This window comes from Suillus subaureus (assembly GCF_016647635.1).
Source record: "Suillus subaureus strain MN1 chromosome Unknown BJ212scaffold_11, whole genome shotgun sequence".
In the NCBI taxonomy this organism is placed as follows: Eukaryota; Fungi; Basidiomycota; class Agaricomycetes; order Boletales; family Suillaceae; genus Suillus; species Suillus subaureus.
In genome coordinates this window covers 742,283-755,825 of record NW_024538567.1, presented here as the reverse complement: position 1 = coordinate 755,825, position 13,543 = coordinate 742,283, and the positions used below count along the sequence as shown (strand labels likewise).

The window sequence follows — 13,543 nt, the reverse complement described above, 5'->3', positions numbered from 1 at the left end:
GCACGCCTGGTCGTACATTGCTATGGCTAGCCTTACAGCGTTCACGTCCTACGATGGACCAGGAGCAAGAGGTGACGTTCAATGAAGAACTTTGGATTGATTTACTCAGGATTGATACATCGTTGGATTGGATCTGTGAAATATTTGTCAGCGGGAGAATTGATGTTATTCACGGTGCGGGTGAATACATACTCGCCGGCCTCTACTGCACAGCTCGAGCAATTAATGTCGATGCGTGGTGAGTACAACGCAGCACCGCGCTCTTCCCCGTAGTACTGGTAGAGCTGAGAGCACTGCCTGATGCATTCCACTGGCCCAGGCTATTGAACTTGAAGGACGGAACGTTTAATCTCACGGAAGCAATTCGTGTCCACCCGCCACCGTGTACTGTGCGTACCTCACCCGAGTTCCACATACCAATGCACTCCGAACCACTCAACTACTCACTATCCGCGCCACTGGGTAGTCTCCCATTTGTGTGCGTTGTTCGTTTATCTCCGTGTCTCTACTTTTCCTTTTGCAATTCGTGTCTTCTGAGCTCTACATGCGATCGCTCATTTCTCTCCTAACTATACGATCATGATGTCGGCGAGATATTCGAATGCTTTTTGCAAGAGAGGAAGAGGAAAAGACGACAGCAAACGTAGATAGTAGTATCTCTTATTGTAACCTCCATCCGAAGGTGAACGGAGCGCTTGTTCGATCCGAAGACCGAAGAAGGCTCGGTCCGACTCGATCAGCCGGTGTGTACACCACTTCCATTCCATATCCACGTTTTAACCGCATCAAAACTGCATGTCGAAGACCCGCATAGTAATCTCGCTCATAGTGGTCTAAGCTTTGGCACTCTGGATCACTTTACTACTGGGACCAATATTACGGCTGGTACTACCATACCGTCAATGGCTTCTTCATCTGAACACTCGTTTCGACCGTTGGCACCATCCACTATACGAAGGAAAAGAAGTCCAGCGTTAGTGACCCATCGTTGCAGTATTCGCTGGCACCCTGCCATGAGACTAATGTCCTCTACTGCAGTCTAGTGAATCACTCTCATCTTCAGAGAGCACTCCCGAATGCTGTTCAGGATGATCAGTAAGGTCGTGGGTCAACACAAAACCTTTATTCTAATCTAGCATGGTTCTATATGCATTGTGCAGACTGTCTGGACTCACCACCGATTGGACCAGGATACGACATCCGGATTTTGGCTCTTACTACTTTCACAAGGAAATGGTGAGTACAGCGCACGTCACTTTGCATGCCAACCCAAAACACAGGGAGTTTGCAGCAATATGAATCCTGAAATGAGCGCCCTACATGGCGTCATCACTCAGCTACTCCGCGATTTGAAGGAAAGGGCTCCTCCTGATGCCGACTCCGAGATGACTGTCGTTCTGGATTTATTCTTCTCTTCCGTCGGTGCAGACCAGAGACCCACCTTTGGGTATTATTTTGCTTCTCATACTCACAAGCGAGTCTTTTGGCTGGAAGATTTTAGCCTCGCTTGCTTGTCAGAAGAATGTGACGGATCTATGGAATCGTCTTCTAGATGTAAGCTTAAGTTCATGCTCAAGCATGGATACTAATCACCCTGTCTTTCAGGCGCTGAAGCACAATACTGGTGGGTAATTGATGACTCGTCAAATTATTGAGCAGTGCGACTTCGAACAGGAAGCATTGCGAGCTCTTTCCGAATACACTTGACGTCACAGAGGTTGTCATCCGTGAACTCAAGAGCATTTTAGTTCAAGCATCTGCAGGTATTTAGGTTGCTTGGTATCAGATGCTGTCCATGACGACTGGAAACAGATCGCGTGACTTCGAAATTCTCGACATCGCCCTATACCGCAGAAAATATTTCAACCATGTTAGAACTTGTGAATAATATCGAGCGTACGTATCAGAGCTCCACTCATTTGTTGATGTTCAACTGCTTGAACTTAGCTCAGCGCAAGGGCGAGAATGGGCCCTCAGCTTGGACAATAGGTATGAACTTGCATATTTTGGCTCTCTTCGTTGACTCATAACATGCTGTAGCGAAATTCATGGTGCTATATCGTTCGTGTCTGATTTACTGGTATCAACTGTTTTGTTGAGTCCTCGCTGATGCATCAGACACCGGCATGTTACGAAGTTCATATGGTCAAAATGACGACTATTTCGACATCGAGTATTCTGAGCCAAATTCGGAACCTTACCGACGCTCGATCCTGATGGCACTTTTGTCTCCATTAATGCTCAAGTCTGCGGAAGTCTACGCAGAAGAATTACACAGCTTGCGAGACAATTTCTCACTCGAGCGGTGGAGAAAGTTTGTGAATAAGGTGGATATTAGTATCCGTGATTCCAATCTACTGGTACGATTTACAGAGTTGCCATCATTTGACACAGCTCATCTATATATCAGGCAACCGTCCTGCTTAGCACGAACATCGGCTTTTTGGCAATTGGAAGTGTGGACTCAAGCAGTGCAGATAGTTCAAGATCAGGGGAACAGATTGTCGTATATTGCTCCGTCATCTGCAGCATCGGAAGTATCATAATCGGTCTTATTATTTTCAAACAATACCGTGCAAAGGGTGCTGATACTCCTGCGAGAGCGGTAGGGGGCTGACATTATTTTCTCTTGAAACTGCTCATAATGATGTAGATCACAATTTTGAAGCGGATCTTCCGCGAACGATATGGTCTCGAGAGGATTGCCGTTATCTGCAGCCTGCCGTACATCTTGCTGATGTGGAGGTGAGATTGTCTCTTTCTAACTCATCCACACCTGGTATTGATCTCACCCGCTAGCCTGATTCTATTTTCGATTGCATTTTGCGAGACTACTTTCAGCAGGACAGATGTCGAGACTCGCACGCCTGTTGCAGTTGCGATCTCCATGATTTCGTTATTTGTGTTTGGGTCTTTGTATACTGCTGGACCACGAGATAAGGAGAAAGTCGCGGACCCAACCAGGGTCTCGAGCTGGAGAATGATAGGTCGGCAGATGACAGGGTTCATTCCGGCTGTGTGCAAGCAATTACAGAAGCCAGACGATCCAGTACGGGGTGTGGACATTCAGGGTGATGGGGATATGGAGACAGGTCTCAAGACGTGTTGATTCTGCGTCTTCCCGACTTGAAGTTGGACGATCAGACTTCGCTTTGAAAGCCTAGATGTCGCTCAATGAACACGGTCAAACAGTTTCTTTGTAGACAAGATATTCCACAGTTATTCATCATGCAACCTTCATACTCATGTAACTATTTCCTTCCCTTGGCGGCATGCTTGTCAAGTTCGTGAAGCCCACCTTTTGATAAAGGGCGCGGCCGCTCGCATTATCATCCCCGACCAGCAATATGATTATTCTATCTCTCTTCTCCTCTGAATCATTTTTCGAATCCATATTTGTCCGTGCCCATTCCAGCCCTTCTTCCGTCAGACGTGTCCCTAAACCTCTTCCCCTGTGCTCTGGGTGCACCCACAACCCGACTACGAAATACATATCCCAGTCTGCCCCTGTGCCCGCCCTCTCGAATGGTTCCAACGTGGCGGGTATCAGTTCAGAAGGTCCGAGTACCGAGATCATTCCGACCCATGTTTCATCCTTCACGGAGGCGATAAACGTGCGCTTGAAGCATGATGCAAGCCGTTGTGCCCAGATTTCAGGCGTGAACGCAATCTCGCGTTCGTGTGTGGAACTGAATGAGGCAGGATCGATTTCAAGGGAGGTCAAGCGGAGTGCTTTGTATTCCCGGGAAAAGTTTATAAACCATGACTATGAAACGTTGGTGAAACGTCTCAACTACTGTGGTACGTAAGTGATGATGACGAGCACATCTAACAGTCTAAGGAAGTCCATTAAATACTGTACTTGATGCTGTGCTGTGTTTGTTATCTATCTAGCCGCCAATACTAGGAGTCAGCACTAGTCAATCCAAGTCATCCATCAAATTAGGTACTACTTCTAAGTTAGGTGGCGATAAAGAAATTGAACCATGTCATCAAATAATCCTTTGTTTTCCAGCTCTGCGCCTGGTTGATAATCGAATGAATGCTCTCGACCTGGTAGTTCTTCCAATACGACTTCTACGCCAGCCTTCAAGAGCAAGGAATGCAAATTACGAGACTCCCGCAGGAGGACAGCCGTGTCGCTAGTTCCATGGACGAGGTATGTTGCCGGCCAATCCGACGTGACGTTGAACTGAGGGAAAATAATCTTGTGATCAGAAATTAGTGCCTCGTCGAAGGGATCCTCGGTATGGATAGCCTTGCGTAACGTAACACTAAGACTTGGTTCATGCTGGCCTGTAATATAGTCCAAGGCGACCCCGAGCTGCAGGTATAAGCGTGAGATTAACATTCGTGGGTTCGCAGGATATCCCGGGATATGATATGACTGTGGATGGTATACGAGTTGTGAGTCTGAAGTGCTTTGGAGGCTGTCGAACGGATGTATATATTCAGAGAACTGTGCGGGATCTAGCATTTCTCTCCCCCGGAGGAAAGATTGTGCCTTGGGAGCGAGATATTGATCTGTCTGAAGTATGTAGTATTAATACGATCAGAAACATTTGGAGGCGAGAAGACGGGGCATACCAGGAAATCGCCTCCCATACTATATAAACTGAGAACTACTTTCGGTTTCGGGACTGCATAGATAGCGCATAGATACGCACAGAACCCGCCCGAGCTAGTTCCAGCCACACCGATTGACGTGGGATCGATGCGGAAACGTGAACCAGTGCCAAGATCAGCCAGCTCCTGATCGAGCTGAACATTCAAATCTCCCGCGACAAAGGCGATGGCGTCCTTCACATCGGCGAGCACATCATATCCGGTCCCTGGAGGAACAAGACGATAATCTGCACTGATGAATATGATACCGCGTGCAGATAACCGGCCTTAAAAATCGCATTAGTACATAGGTGTTATTGTGGTCAGTGTGAGGGAAAGGTCGGACTTGTAGCAAGACTAAAACTGACTTTTCAGCCAGGTAGGGAACCAGCTTCGTCTATTTCCTACAGTGAGCCCCCCTCCATGGAAGTAAACGACTGCTGGGTGATACTGAATCGCCTGTCCGGTGAACTGTTGATCGACGTCGTCTGGTGGAAGATAGACGTCGAGCAGGACACGGACTCCGTCGACCTCTTTATAAGTAAAGGTCAAAGGACTGTCAACGTTGTGTTGGTTTTCTGGCATCGCTGATTCTGGTCTGAGATCTGAGTGCTGAGAATGATTATGGCCCATGGGACATGTCATTGCAGAGGCGCTCGAGGTGCACGTGACCCAGCAGAGGGCCCGCAGCACAAAGTCAAGGGGCTGGACACTCTGGGGCCCAGGGAGAAAAGAGGACTCGGACAGACTCGGACACGCCCTCATGGCTATTCGCGATAAACATAGGAAGTGTTCTATCCAAAGTCACAAGACGGTCATCCATTTATATTCGGAGTCGACATTTATTGACTTGCGCTTCCCGTTGTGTACCATTGGCGAGCGGGTAGGAAAGCGATACATGTGTCTAGGTAGTTGCCAGTAGCATTTTGGGTATCTCACATGAACCAGCTATACCAACACCCGGAACTGAACCTATGTTCTGTATTCACTGGAATCTCGAGGAGCAACCCGATAATGCAGATCGGGTTGTGCGTGGGGAGGTGAGCCGGTGAAGTACTGTGGCGAGTAGAAGGGGCGATAATTGCTCGGCGGGCGTACCAGGATGACTAAATGATGCATAGGAGGGGAAGTAGGGAATAAGCTCCGTCTATTTCCTACGGCGGATCCCCTCCGTGCAAGTGGACAACTGCCACCTGTTAGATAAAAATATTGTTGGTCGACGTGATCTGGTGGAAGATAAGTAAACGCCACTGAGCGGAACGCTGATTCCATCGACTTCTTTATATAAGTAAGGGTTCTATCAGGATACTAGTTCAGATGGGTCCAAACGATGCAAGCTTGACGATTTGACGTGCACGTGACTTGGCGATTATTGAAGCGTCCTGGACTCCCGCAGGACTGGCATCAACATCACGATGAGCAAACCGAAAGCGAAAGCTGCTCAGACACATCAAACAGGGATATACAAGTCAGACTCGGTCAGAGTACGCATCACAACAGTGTCAATTTATGCGACGAGATGAAGCCGACATTTGCAGGACGTCGCCGAGTCGCTGGGCATCGCCAATTTATCCGAAACAGTAGCATCCTCACTCGCTAGTGATGTCGAGTATCGCATCCATCAAGTCATAGAGGTGCGTGATTTACGTCTAGATGCACTTGTCAAAAGCTAAGGAAATATCAGGAAGCTTCGCGATTCATGCGCCATGCCCGACGAACCACGATCACGACTTTAGACATTGACCAGGCCCTTCGAGTTTTGAACATCGAGCCTCTTTATGGTCACAATCCAGACAACCCCCCTGTATTCAGACGTGCTCTGCCATTTCCGAATGCGGCTAATGTAGGCCCCGTCTACTTCGTGGATGATGAAGAGATCGACTTTGACCGCGTGCTTCGAGAGGAGAAAATTACACTACCAAAAGGCGTCAGCTGGACCGCTCACTGGCTTGCAGTTGAAGGCGTCCAGCCTCTCATTCCTGAAAATCCGCCGGCAATACCGAAGGACGTCGCTCAAGAAATTACCAAGTCGCCACCCCAAGCAAACGGCGCATTCCCATTGACCCCGCCATCAGAAAGCCGATCTACTGTCAAGAAGCAGCAACAGCAGCAGCAACAACTAGTCAAACAAGTACTATCACGAGAACTACAGCTATATTATACGCGGCTTACGGCGTCATTGTTACCGCCTACCGACTCTACCAAGCGGACAGCGGCCCTTGCGAGTTTGCGCAATGATGCAGGATTACAAGCACTCTTGCCTTACCTTATTCGCTGGCTTGGAGAGGGTGTTGTGACTGCGCTAAAGGAGGGTGCTCAAACTGAGGCAGATGGTCGATCGTTGGAGGTTTTATTGGATGTCGTCAGCGCTATTCTCGAAAACAATACGCTATTCATCGAACCTTATGTGAGTGATGCTCCGAACCCAACACAGTTCAGTAAAATGATATTGTACAGCTCCATCAATTACTACCAGCTATCCTTTCAACTCTTCTCCATTCCACTCTTCCACCATCACATGCCACCCACTTGCGCACGTCTGCTGCTCAGACGCTATCCCGTCTACTTACCCAACATTCTACGACTTATCCATCCCTTTCACCACGAATCATGAAAACACTCCTCGTTGCTCTCATTTCATCAGACAAATCCAAGGGAACGCGGGAAGGTGCCATTCGCGGCCTGGTGGGAATTGGAAAGGAGGCGGTAAGGAAGGGACTCGTGGAGGGTGGCGGAGTGAAAGTTGTGGGAAGTGAATGCGCACTAGGGGAGACCGGTCCTCTCGTCGATTCCGTTATGGTCAGTATGCCTTTTATTCTGCGTAATCACACGTGTTGAATATCCAACAGACTGCTTTGCATGTCCTGCATGCGGCATCGGACATGCCCGAGTCATTAGATGCAACGGACGATGGGGACACTGTGACTATGAGGCAGTTGCAGGATGTTTTAGGCAATTTCTTCGCCGAGAAGCTTTACGGCGATAAAGGTTGGGCACTGGGTATTTTGAGTAGCATAAAACAGCAAAGCTGACTCTAGTCTATTGCCACAATCCTGCTGTCCGTTGTAGGCAAATGATATGGTGAAGAGGAGTGGGCGCAATTAATCGTAGTTCTACTCTCGCTTAAGTACTCATCAAACCATGAACGGCCCATTCATAGACGCCGAGGAAGACAGCTCCTCCTGCAGATATCCACATCGTTCTCGGCACCACACCTGCAAAAAGAGCCTTTGTGCCCTCTTGCACGTAGATTTGCCGCAGTCGCATAGGAAGACTTGGCACTTGCTGCTTCGAAGGGTCCTGAATATGCTTAGATATGCCACCGAGATTCATAATAGAGACCCACTCTTAGATCAAGCATGACACGTGTTTTAAGAACATCGAGCGGCGTTGTTACCGCTGCTGCAGTCCCTCCTGCTATGCTCCCACAGACAGCAGCCTCGTGTGCATATAGGGATTTTCGGTCCAGATATATTGATAATCGATGTTTGAGAAACTCATATAACGGGAATTGGAGTGATGTAAAGGGTATCTTGGAAGTACAAGCACTAGATCAGTTGAATATTCATACAAGGTATGACAATCCATTTGTTTACCTCGCGCATGATAGTAGTCAAAAAACCACGATAGAACCCTCGAATGCCGTCATGTTGCAGGACCAGCGTTGTGGCTTTAAACGAAGATGCCGAAGCACCATACATCGATGTTTGCGTCCTGGTCTTGATGACTTCCGTAGGAACACGTATCAAACAAGCAGCCTGAGCGGGAAAAGATTCATTCATTTGCGAAGATAAATTTTGTAAGTGAAGAACTTACCACTTCTGCCACAGACGCGGATAACATATGGTTTACAGGCGCAAGTTGGTCATGAAGAGGAATCGAATGCTTCATGGCTTCATATGTAGAGAAGAACGCAGCAGCTGTAATATCCGCGTCAGAACAACCATTACTTGACAACCTATTCCGTGCATACCTCCTGGGGCGCTTCCAACAACCACACTGCCCACACCTTTGTAAATCCCGCGAAAGCCGCCAGCCTTGACGAATCCCTGCGCAGATTGCAGACGCGTCTTGATAGTGTCTATCGGGAAGAACAGTAGGTCGACCGCTGTTCCCGCCAATCCACCAGCCTATGAGGGATGTCACGTTGGCACAGAACATATTCTCGTCTTGCAAGGAACTTTGCGCACAGCGAGAGACTGGAAGAACGTCGGTTTCCGTTCTGCTGCCATGATTGCCAATTTGCGGTCCACTTCGAAGCTCTTTCACCAAAGTTTCACACCAACATTTTTGTATGACTGCTCTAAAAAAATTACATAATTATCGTGCCTTCTATTTCATCATGGATATGACTTGCAAGTTGCAACCCCAACAGCTTCAAGCCTGACGATTCCTAGTTCACTAGCTGACCATTATTGACACCTGCAAATCACTGACATGGATGATGTACTAGAAAGGCCGCGACCTCAGCCTGCGACACCAACTTTGGATCCAGCTGAAGAAGAATCTTCGGGGAGTGAAGATGGAGGTCTGGATTGGACAAAGCTACCGTGAGTCGTGAGCATCGCAAGCACACACATTATACTAAGCGCAGCAGAAAGGTTGGTGCCGTACGTCCGGTAATCCCAAAACGCGGAGAGAAAGATTTTGAGCCCGCTGCAGGAGGGGGTTCAGGTCTTCAAGCCCATGTATTGGACCGAGCACGCGCTGCGATGTTTGACGCCCTCAAAGCTGATCGCGCTATATCTAGGTATTTTTACGTTTGAGTTGCGTGAATCAACATTGATCACCATATAGTAAATCTGCCAGCTATGGCATCTGGTGCCCGCAAATATCTCGCGTTCATGTCACCGTTGCCAGAGGTATTCACTTTTCTGCCATGGGCCATTCAGCAGCACGGCCCACATCAATTGATAACGGTTCAACGAAGCTGCAGAAGAGACTAGAGTTACTGCCCGAAGAGGCGCTTTATCTAATCGAAAGGGGCGCATTGTTCTGCTGGAAGGATATTCAAACGGATTTGACTGGGTTGGATGACATTGAAGGTGCCCCGATGTCTGTTCAACAAGCTTTTGCAGAAATAATTGGGAAGGAAGACCTGACGCTCGAAAAATATCAGGTGATTGAAACCACAGATTTTTCATCAACAATACTCAATATCGCTTATAGGTCTTTGCGTACTTGAGGCGCTTGGGGTATGTCGTCACCCGCACAGATCCACCCAGCCCTAGTTACCCAGTACCCCCACCTCGTGTAGGGAGTGCACCTCTGTCATTCTACCAAAGATTATCGTCGATTTTCTCGCTGTTTACAGCGAGTGTTTTGAGATTTTTGAGGGGGTCGAATAATTGGTGGAGACCGCTCGGGATTAGTCGGTGGATACATCATGATAAATCATATGGTTGGGACCACTCTACTCCGCTCGAGCCCTTCAATAACGAGTTTCGTCTAGGCAAGGTCTTCAAGTCTCTGCGAGTCATACCTGCAGGTCACTCAGTCGCGCCTCATTCCAGTCGTGCGACTCCTGTCGCACCCTCCTCCCCATACAAAATATTCTACAACATGTACAAGCCCTCAACTAACTTCCGGAAAACTATTCCCCCGCAACCTGATTTCCAAGTCGTCGTTGTCAAGTAAGATCAGACTGACTTTCGAGGCCTTGCCAACTGAACTTTGTATAACAGCGCGCGAACCGCTTTTGTGCCCTCTCTGTACGAATTGACGGAGCTATTCAATGTTCTTCCGGAAATCCCCCCGCCTCTCCCACGAAAGCGCGGAGCACCTTCGGTAGTTCAATCATCCCCTGTGGCAGTCGCATCGCCCGTCCACACATCAACATTCAAACATATTTTCTCGTGGCTGTTGCCATCGTCAACGCCACAGCCTGTAACATCTCAACCACGGCCGCATCCATTTGCAGCATTGAAGGCTGGCAAAAAGAACATAGTAATCGCGGCCGTAGACTCGGGCAACATCAGTTTCTTTCGTTTCAGTCAAGGCGCTTTCGAAGAGTGGCCGACTCTCTAACATCCTGGCACTCGAGCTCTGGTCTTTTCGCCACGAAAAAGTACACGCTTATGTACAATGTCATGTATGCAGATGACAGACTATTGCAGGACTTCGATCAGCTCAGCCGCTCAAAACAGCCCGGAATTGCACCTCTTAGCATGCGGATTCAAAGCACTCTGGTTGAGTGTTTTTTGCAGGGCTACAGAGACATTGGGACCTGACCTTTCCTTCCGCCATGGACGATGGGGTAACTGAATCTGGATAATAGTGAGACCGCTGTTAGAATCTATCTCCGCGCTGCCAGTTCCTACGTACTCGTGGCAACCCTTCGGAATAGTCATAGAATATCCGCCAGAAATTCTAGCGGCATTTGCGTGAATTATCGTTTCGATATCAACGCCTCGCATAATTCACGCAAGTGCCTAAAGCTTTAGCTGACATTCTCTCCAACAGTCAAGCAATCGGAACAGTATTTACCCCAGTGCGTACGCTACTATACCCTGTGTATCTGCTTGCATGCCTATAGCACACATATGGTGTTGCCTGGTTTCTTGTTCCAAAAGCGTTGTTTCAAAGATGAAATATCGGCCTTAGCAGTGTGTGAAAGGTTCATTCCATCCCGAACTCTCGACTCAAACAAGATTTTGGCGCAGACCCCTCAGTCATTGTCGATATCTATTGGAGTACTGCAGAAAATATCCCAAGTCATGTCCAGGAGTGCACGGGCTGATCTGCAAATTTAGGTGCACAAAGCGAAGCTGGTACTTGAAGCATAGACGCTGTTACGGTATATGTAACTTTACACGCGTATGTCGGAGTCTTGAACTTTGCTGACACTCATTCCGTCACAGTGATGGGTCCCGATTTAACTTAAAGAAGCGAGTTTACATTCTCTGTATCCACCCTTACTTCATAATGCGTCAGACCAGGCTGGCAGTCTGCGTATGGTCCTTTTTATGCCTTGGTGCATATGCGGCTCATTCTTCGGATGCATCACTGTACCAGAGCAAGCTATGGGTGGCAGGCAACATTCGATCAGTCATGCTGGCTTCTATCAGGACCAGGTAAGTCACTGTATGATAACTTAATCCAGTTGTAGCGTGCTGACAGCCTGAGGTTTAGTTGGGAACAAGGAACCGCAGTGGGTGCCATTCTGGAATTCGATGATCCAGAGTACTCTGTTTTTGGATCTTCTCCATTCGTTTCCGACGGAAAATTTCCACTTTCAACTCTGCAACTGGCTTATAGCGCTGTTGTACGACAAAGTCCTGACGGTCGCCTCAGCCAAGAAATCGGTGATGCGCTGGATGGTGCTGCTTTAGATGGTGCCTCCGCTGGCTCTGCGGTTCTGCTGGGTAAACGCCACTTTGTTCCAGAAATTTCAAAATTTTAACTACTGAGGCAGGCAGTTTTACTGATGCATCTCGGCACAACTATTGGCTGGATGCGGCTAACGCCCAACTGAATTTTGTGTGTTCTGCAGTTAGTTACATCTCCTCGGACTGACCTGTGACTACTAGTTACTCAACGTAGCTCCTCGCACCTCTACTGGAGCCATTTCCCATCGTATCGACTCACGTCAATATTGGTTCGATGTTTGCTGTCTGCGGCTTGTTTTAAATGCTCAACGTGACTGAACAGGGCAGATGGCGTCTACATGGGATTTCCATTTATTGCATACTTTGGGGCAGTCACCAACAACGCAACACTCCTCCAGATTGCATACGATCAATGTCGGTTGTACCGTGATGCCCTGATTCTAGATGGTCCTACTGGAAAGCTCTGGGGACATATTTACTCCGATGATACTAAAGCGTGGATAGATGAAGGTATCTGGGGAACTGGTGAGTGCTCCCGTTGTTCGGGATCCGCATAAACGCAGTAAACAACTTACAATCGTACGAAATTCACGCAGGTAATGCGTGGGCAGCACTTGGCATGCTACGCGTTGCCGTGACGATCCACAAGACTGAGCATTCTTCAGATATGGCTCCTCAGATTGCTAACCTTACCTCATGGATTAAAGAAATTCTGGATGGCGAGTTTGCTTCCCTGGTAGGGATGAATCTTTCTTGGCCCCCTTCATGGCTAACGTCATGTTCTCGACACAGGGATCAGACGATTTGGTCCCGAACTATATCATTGGGGGTCCGTCCTTTCCTGATGCAGCCTCCTCCGCTGCCTTGGCCTCTGTAGCATATCGGGCTGCACATCTATTCCCCCGGAAATTTCACAGAAACTACACGCATGTGGCTGCAAAAATACGAGATGCTGTTGTGGGCAACGTCACGAACCTCGGTACCTTGCAGCCTATCACGGATCCCTTGCCAGATCCATTTCCATATTGGAACCAAACAGGATTGCTGAGTACGGAGTCGCAAGCATTTGGACTGATGATGCTCTCGGCATGGAGAGACTGGATTGACGCCTGAAAGCGCAAGCAAATTCTTTTGTTTTTAGATTATCCCTGATTTCACTCGTTGTCTGTCACGCTCATTAAAAACAACCAAATAAAATAAAATACCCAACAGACGAGTAATTTTGAATGTCTACTTCTCTTTACAAATTCAACATCCAGAGAGCGTGCAAAGGCGGCCATAACAATGACCGGACCCGTAATACTCCACTCTTTATACGGCAGCAAGGTAGATCATACGTGGTACAGCAGGTCACTCCGCCAGCTGGTAGTTTGATATCATTAAGATCTGAGAATACTAAAACGCTTTTGTGCGCTTCTATTGATCTGAAGTACTCGAGAAAACATGCAAGATATCATGGTGACTATGATGGTATGCGTACACATTTATCGGAAAAAAGATTAAGAATTGGGCGAGTATGAGCTCGCTGTGAAGGACAGCAAGCTCGTGCAGTCACACTAATTTTTTCGCCAAAAACATTTTGATATATCTCGGTAAAAGTACGCGACTGT

At 48.0% G+C, this 13,543-nt stretch overlaps 7 protein-coding genes across 7 annotated transcripts; 4 read left to right on the top strand and 3 right to left on the bottom strand.

Annotated features, from left to right (window-relative positions):
• Positions 1 to 990: 990 nt before the first annotated feature.
• Positions 991 to 3,228, top strand: BJ212DRAFT_100625 (uncharacterized protein). The gene is made up of 11 exons (XM_041328824.1): positions 991 to 1,236; positions 1,281 to 1,554; positions 1,606 to 1,624; positions 1,675 to 1,763; positions 1,813 to 1,896; positions 1,948 to 1,989; positions 2,041 to 2,061; positions 2,119 to 2,360; positions 2,411 to 2,605; positions 2,654 to 2,745; positions 2,800 to 3,228. Exons 1-11 carry the CDS (start codon positions 1,138 to 1,140, stop codon positions 3,107 to 3,109), a joined length of 1,467 nt encoding a protein of 488 aa, XP_041194513.1. The 5' UTR covers positions 991 to 1,137; the 3' UTR covers positions 3,110 to 3,228.
• BJ212DRAFT_1446435 (acyl-CoA N-acyltransferase) lies at positions 3,227 to 3,828 on the bottom strand (the record flags this gene model as incomplete). Its single annotated transcript, XM_041338244.1, has 2 exons — positions 3,227 to 3,732; positions 3,798 to 3,828. The coding sequence occupies 2 exons, from the start codon at positions 3,826 to 3,828 to the stop codon at positions 3,227 to 3,229; spliced, it is 537 nt and encodes a 178-aa protein (XP_041194512.1).
• A 127-nt stretch (positions 3,829 to 3,955) lies between these two features.
• On the bottom strand, positions 3,956 to 5,190 carry BJ212DRAFT_1268983 (Alpha/Beta hydrolase protein; the record flags this gene model as incomplete). The annotated part of the gene is made up of 3 exons (XM_041330773.1): positions 3,956 to 4,528; positions 4,588 to 4,892; positions 4,974 to 5,190. The coding sequence occupies 3 exons, from the start codon at positions 5,188 to 5,190 to the stop codon at positions 3,956 to 3,958; spliced, it is 1,095 nt and encodes a 364-aa protein (XP_041194511.1).
• Positions 5,191 to 6,020: 830 nt separating this feature from the next.
• Positions 6,021 to 7,637, top strand: BJ212DRAFT_1269211 (TATA box binding protein associated factor-domain-containing protein; the record flags this gene model as incomplete). Its single annotated transcript, XM_041330798.1, has 5 exons — positions 6,021 to 6,089; positions 6,144 to 6,239; positions 6,290 to 7,012; positions 7,063 to 7,404; positions 7,455 to 7,637. The coding sequence occupies 5 exons, from the start codon at positions 6,021 to 6,023 to the stop codon at positions 7,635 to 7,637; spliced, it is 1,413 nt and encodes a 470-aa protein (XP_041194510.1).
• A 91-nt stretch (positions 7,638 to 7,728) lies between these two features.
• Positions 7,729 to 8,837, bottom strand: BJ212DRAFT_1446432 (mitochondrial carrier domain-containing protein; the record flags this gene model as incomplete). The annotated part of the gene is made up of 6 exons (XM_041338243.1): positions 7,729 to 7,905; positions 7,952 to 8,137; positions 8,202 to 8,363; positions 8,422 to 8,525; positions 8,579 to 8,735; positions 8,796 to 8,837. 6 exons carry the CDS (start codon positions 8,835 to 8,837, stop codon positions 7,729 to 7,731), a joined length of 828 nt encoding a protein of 275 aa, XP_041194509.1.
• A 205-nt stretch (positions 8,838 to 9,042) lies between these two features.
• Positions 9,043 to 10,632, top strand: BJ212DRAFT_1268779 (tRNA-splicing endonuclease subunit sen54 N-term-domain-containing protein; the record flags this gene model as incomplete). The annotated part of the gene is made up of 6 exons (XM_041330749.1): positions 9,043 to 9,155; positions 9,203 to 9,355; positions 9,403 to 9,724; positions 9,775 to 10,006; positions 10,058 to 10,238; positions 10,290 to 10,632. 6 exons carry the CDS (start codon positions 9,043 to 9,045, stop codon positions 10,630 to 10,632), a joined length of 1,344 nt encoding a protein of 447 aa, XP_041194508.1.
• Positions 10,633 to 11,446: 814 nt separating this feature from the next.
• Positions 11,447 to 13,122, top strand: BJ212DRAFT_1346509 (Six-hairpin glycosidase-like protein). The gene is made up of 7 exons (XM_041335345.1): positions 11,447 to 11,678; positions 11,737 to 11,969; positions 12,020 to 12,084; positions 12,135 to 12,202; positions 12,256 to 12,458; positions 12,530 to 12,669; positions 12,726 to 13,122. Exons 1-7 carry the CDS (start codon positions 11,530 to 11,532, stop codon positions 13,044 to 13,046), a joined length of 1,179 nt encoding a protein of 392 aa, XP_041194507.1. The 5' UTR covers positions 11,447 to 11,529; the 3' UTR covers positions 13,047 to 13,122.
• Positions 13,123 to 13,543: the final 421 nt, after the last annotated feature.

What these genes read in the sequence shown, in the direction of transcription:
- BJ212DRAFT_100625 (XM_041328824.1), top strand. Translation starts at nt 1,138, where the DNA reads ATGGTTCTATATGCATTGTGCAGACTGTCTGGACTCACCACCGATTGG. An exon ending in GCCCTCAGCTTGGACAATAG is followed by an intron (nt 1,990 to 2,040) that starts GTATGAACTTGC and finishes AACATGCTGTAG; the next exon opens with CGAAATTCATGGTGCTATAT. An exon ending in GAAATTCATGGTGCTATATC is followed by an intron (nt 2,062 to 2,118) that starts GTTCGTGTCTGA and finishes CTGATGCATCAG; the next exon opens with ACACCGGCATGTTACGAAGT.
- BJ212DRAFT_1346509 (XM_041335345.1), top strand. Translation starts at nt 11,530, where the DNA reads ATGCGTCAGACCAGGCTGGCAGTCTGCGTATGGTCCTTTTTATGCCTT. An exon ending in TGGCTCTGCGGTTCTGCTGG is followed by an intron (nt 11,970 to 12,019) that starts GTAAACGCCACT and finishes CTACTGAGGCAG; the next exon opens with GCAGTTTTACTGATGCATCT. An exon ending in TGAAGGTATCTGGGGAACTG is followed by an intron (nt 12,459 to 12,529) that starts GTGAGTGCTCCC and finishes AAATTCACGCAG; the next exon opens with GTAATGCGTGGGCAGCACTT.